At 31.7% G+C, this 3,260-nt stretch overlaps 1 protein-coding gene across 1 annotated transcript; it reads right to left on the bottom strand.

Moving 5' to 3' along the window:
- Window positions 1–272: 272 nt before the first annotated feature.
- LOC117118208 lies at window positions 273–3,136 on the bottom strand (the record flags this gene model as incomplete). Its single annotated transcript, XM_033262721.1, is given in 3 exon segments — window positions 273–506; window positions 1,114–1,170; window positions 1,548–3,136. Coding segments are annotated over 3 exon segments (562 nt in total), but the record flags the coding sequence as incomplete, so codon positions are not given.
- Window positions 3,137–3,260: the final 124 nt, after the last annotated feature.

Below are 3,260 nucleotides of genomic sequence, written 5' to 3'. Positions count from 1 at the left end.
ATAGTGCATCACACATCTACACATGTCCATTTGAGCCAAGGACTGTGGGGCTGTGGTACAGTGCATCACATATCTACACACTTCTATTTGAACCAAAGACTGTGGGCTGCGGTACAGTGCATCACACATCTACACATGTCCATTTGAGCCAAGGACCATGGGCTATGGTAAAGTGCATCACATATCTACACAAACCTGAATAGCATGAACTTGTGGAACTTGCAATTACATAATCTAATTAACAAAATAACACATTAATAATTTAAACTGACCTTTTGTGAGGGGGTTTCTGGAGAATTCAGTTTTTAGACATGATATAAGCTTACTCTGCTCTCTGTTGAGTTCTTCTGATTGGCTATTTTTTTGTGGAAAAAACACAATGCTATCTTTTTCCGGTGGATGGCAATAGTGCTTTAAATCTCCTAAAGTTGCCCCTGCACCATCAGTCTCCATAGGTGAAGAGTCATCAGTTTCAAGATCAGATTCTAATCTGCCTGTAGTTTTACCTGGAAAAATGCAGATTAGCTTTAACATAAACATTAAAATAATATTATTTTGAAATTTGTATATGTCCCATTAAAAACAATCTCAAGGTGCTTAACACATCACAAAAATAAAAAGAACTTGTACCATGAACCTAAAATGACAGAAAACCTAAAATATCAAAGCAATAACATCACCATACTGTCTACTTGAATGTAAGATACAAAGCCTACAGTAAGAACATTACAGTCACTCTTTACCTGCAATTAAAGAGCTAAGTATACTTGATTAGTTTAAAAGATTATAGGCCTATTTTGAGATCCAACAAATTTTAGAATGAAATGGATGCAGTCTATATCCAATTTGAGCTGCAGTTTTCGGCATTAACACACTCTCATTTCAATGCTGACAAAGAGCTTTCACACAAGTCTGCCATATTCAATTTGCTTAAATGTTTTTTTATTTGAATTTCTAGTAATGGGGACAATTTTGATGAAATAAAAATTTTGATCAATGTTTAATACACAGAAAATTAGCATATAACTCATAATCTAAATATTAAACACACCAGACAGTGTATCATTAATATTTTCAGACAGATACAAAAAGTGAAGAAACTATAATAGCTACCAGCCAAGTTTGATGCATCATTATGAAACGCTCCTCCATGCTGGCCTTGTGCACTGACTAGGGATGCAAAAATATTATGTCAACGTAGTCATAACAACAACAACAATAATAATAATAATAATAATAATAATAATAATAATAATAAGGATGTAGTCATAATATAGTCATAGCTTATGAAAAAATACTGCCAAACATGACGAAAATATAAATTATACAAAAATATTCTTCTGGTTAATTCTTCTCCTTGTACACATACTGTTAACTTTGAATTGAAGCCCTGAGCTCTTTTTTATGAAGTTAAAAGAAGTTTTCCTTCTTTAGTGGAACTACTAAAACTAATTACTATAATACAATTGGAATATAAAGTCATATTTTTGGGACACAAATTTCAATCAAAAACAAATTAAGAATCAAAAACACTGCATTAAACATACCATGTTTGGCTTTAGTTTCTTTTACCATCTGGACAAGATCAAATCTTTTAATCTCGCTCAACAATCTTTCAAGCTCTTGAAGATTGTCTTCACTAAATACTTTATTATCTTCTAATTTAGAAGCAAGGTCTCTGAAGTTTTTTATATCTTTCAGTTCTTCTGGTGGTAGAAAGGCACGACTTAGGTACTTGATATCTTCCGGCTCCTCTTCCACTAGTTCATAAGATATGTCAAGTACTATTTTATAGTATACTTCTTTAGGCAATGCCATGTTAAACAATTTGTGCTCTGAAAATGATTAAAAATTCATGATTATTTTAATAGTATAATTCATTCACCACAAAAAAAATTACTCAACTTATTAAATTTAGGCAATTGTACTTCCTTGTATTTGCTAATTAAAAATTAATGCGCAATATTTTTCAAAACTTGTCACTGAGTTTGATCTGCAACACACAGCAAATGCATTCCTTCATAGTGTACTTGTAAACTATGGCACCAACTCTGCATTTTGGAAGGAAAAACCCATATATTTTTACCTAAAAAAAAAAAATACTGTAATCAGTTTAATAAATTGTTTTTACAAAAATTATTTGATTTATTTATACTGTGAATAAACTTACTACCGTACATTTTCTTAGCTCACACTATTAATGACTAGAAATAGAATACAGCAAAGGTATTATTTAGGCCGTGGATATTGTTCACCAATTTCACTCATAAATCTGTGGTGCTGGTTAGTGAGGCTTACCATCTGAATGTACAATCGTTGGGGTCATGTGGATATGCATGGATTGTGCTGTGTGGAGAGATGGGAAGGCAGTAGGTGGGTAGGTGTCAGTGAGTGGGTGGGGATGCAGTGGGGTTGACAGTTATGTTTTTGGGTGACTTTTTTTTTTTTTACAATTTAAACATTGGGATATTTTTTTACAATCTTCTAGTAAATAATGCATACATTGCAGCACATGGCTGAATAATGAAACAAAAGTTTAAAATATATAATATATAAAAAATACAGAAATTGACATAAAAAATTGAAGGAAAAAATAAAAAATCGGTCAAAAGCAAATCATACATCAAAATATGAGACTTTAGGCCTAAGCCCCACATAGGGCTATACTTTCATTTCAATCATATAAGTCTTTGATGATTAATTGTGCTCACATTTTTGCTTTGGCCTTGTCCTATCTTAATCAATATAAGGTCCAATAAAAAAAATTATTAGTTTAGATTACCCCCGTCTGCACGTCTTCTTTGGTATAAAAAAAATTGGAAAAAAATAAAATTGAAAAGAAACATTTTTTTTGAAAAATTAGAAATGTGGCGAATATAAAATTTTTGGAGGCTTCGGTGCGTTTATTCAAGAGAGGCGATTATAAAAAAAAATATTGGCGTGGCACTTTCCATGCCCGTTTTCATGTTACCTATTTCATGTATTCCTGTAGTTCGGTAGGAGGTCCTACATCATAAATTTCTTCATTGTGTTATTTGTTCATTTTAACACTGTTGTGTACATTGTATTTAAAACCCTGTTTCTCAAAGTACAAATGTTCCTCTTACTATAAGGTAATTAATATAATTCTTGATAGGGTTTACAATAAGAAATTGATATCTACTAGAAATTGCAAATTGTAAGTGAAGTGCTGCGAAGTACAACTGTATATAAATGTTCTTCGAACAAAATTATTTATGCGAGTCAAGTGAAAATAATGA

The sequence above is a fragment of the Anneissia japonica genome, unplaced genomic scaffold (genome assembly GCF_011630105.1).
Source record: "Anneissia japonica isolate Jap-2015-1 unplaced genomic scaffold, ASM1163010v1 scaffold284626_len8375_cov271, whole genome shotgun sequence".
NCBI classification, from domain to species: Eukaryota; Metazoa; Echinodermata; class Crinoidea; order Comatulida; family Comatulidae; genus Anneissia; species Anneissia japonica.
This window is presented reverse-complemented; position numbering and strand designations above follow the sequence as displayed.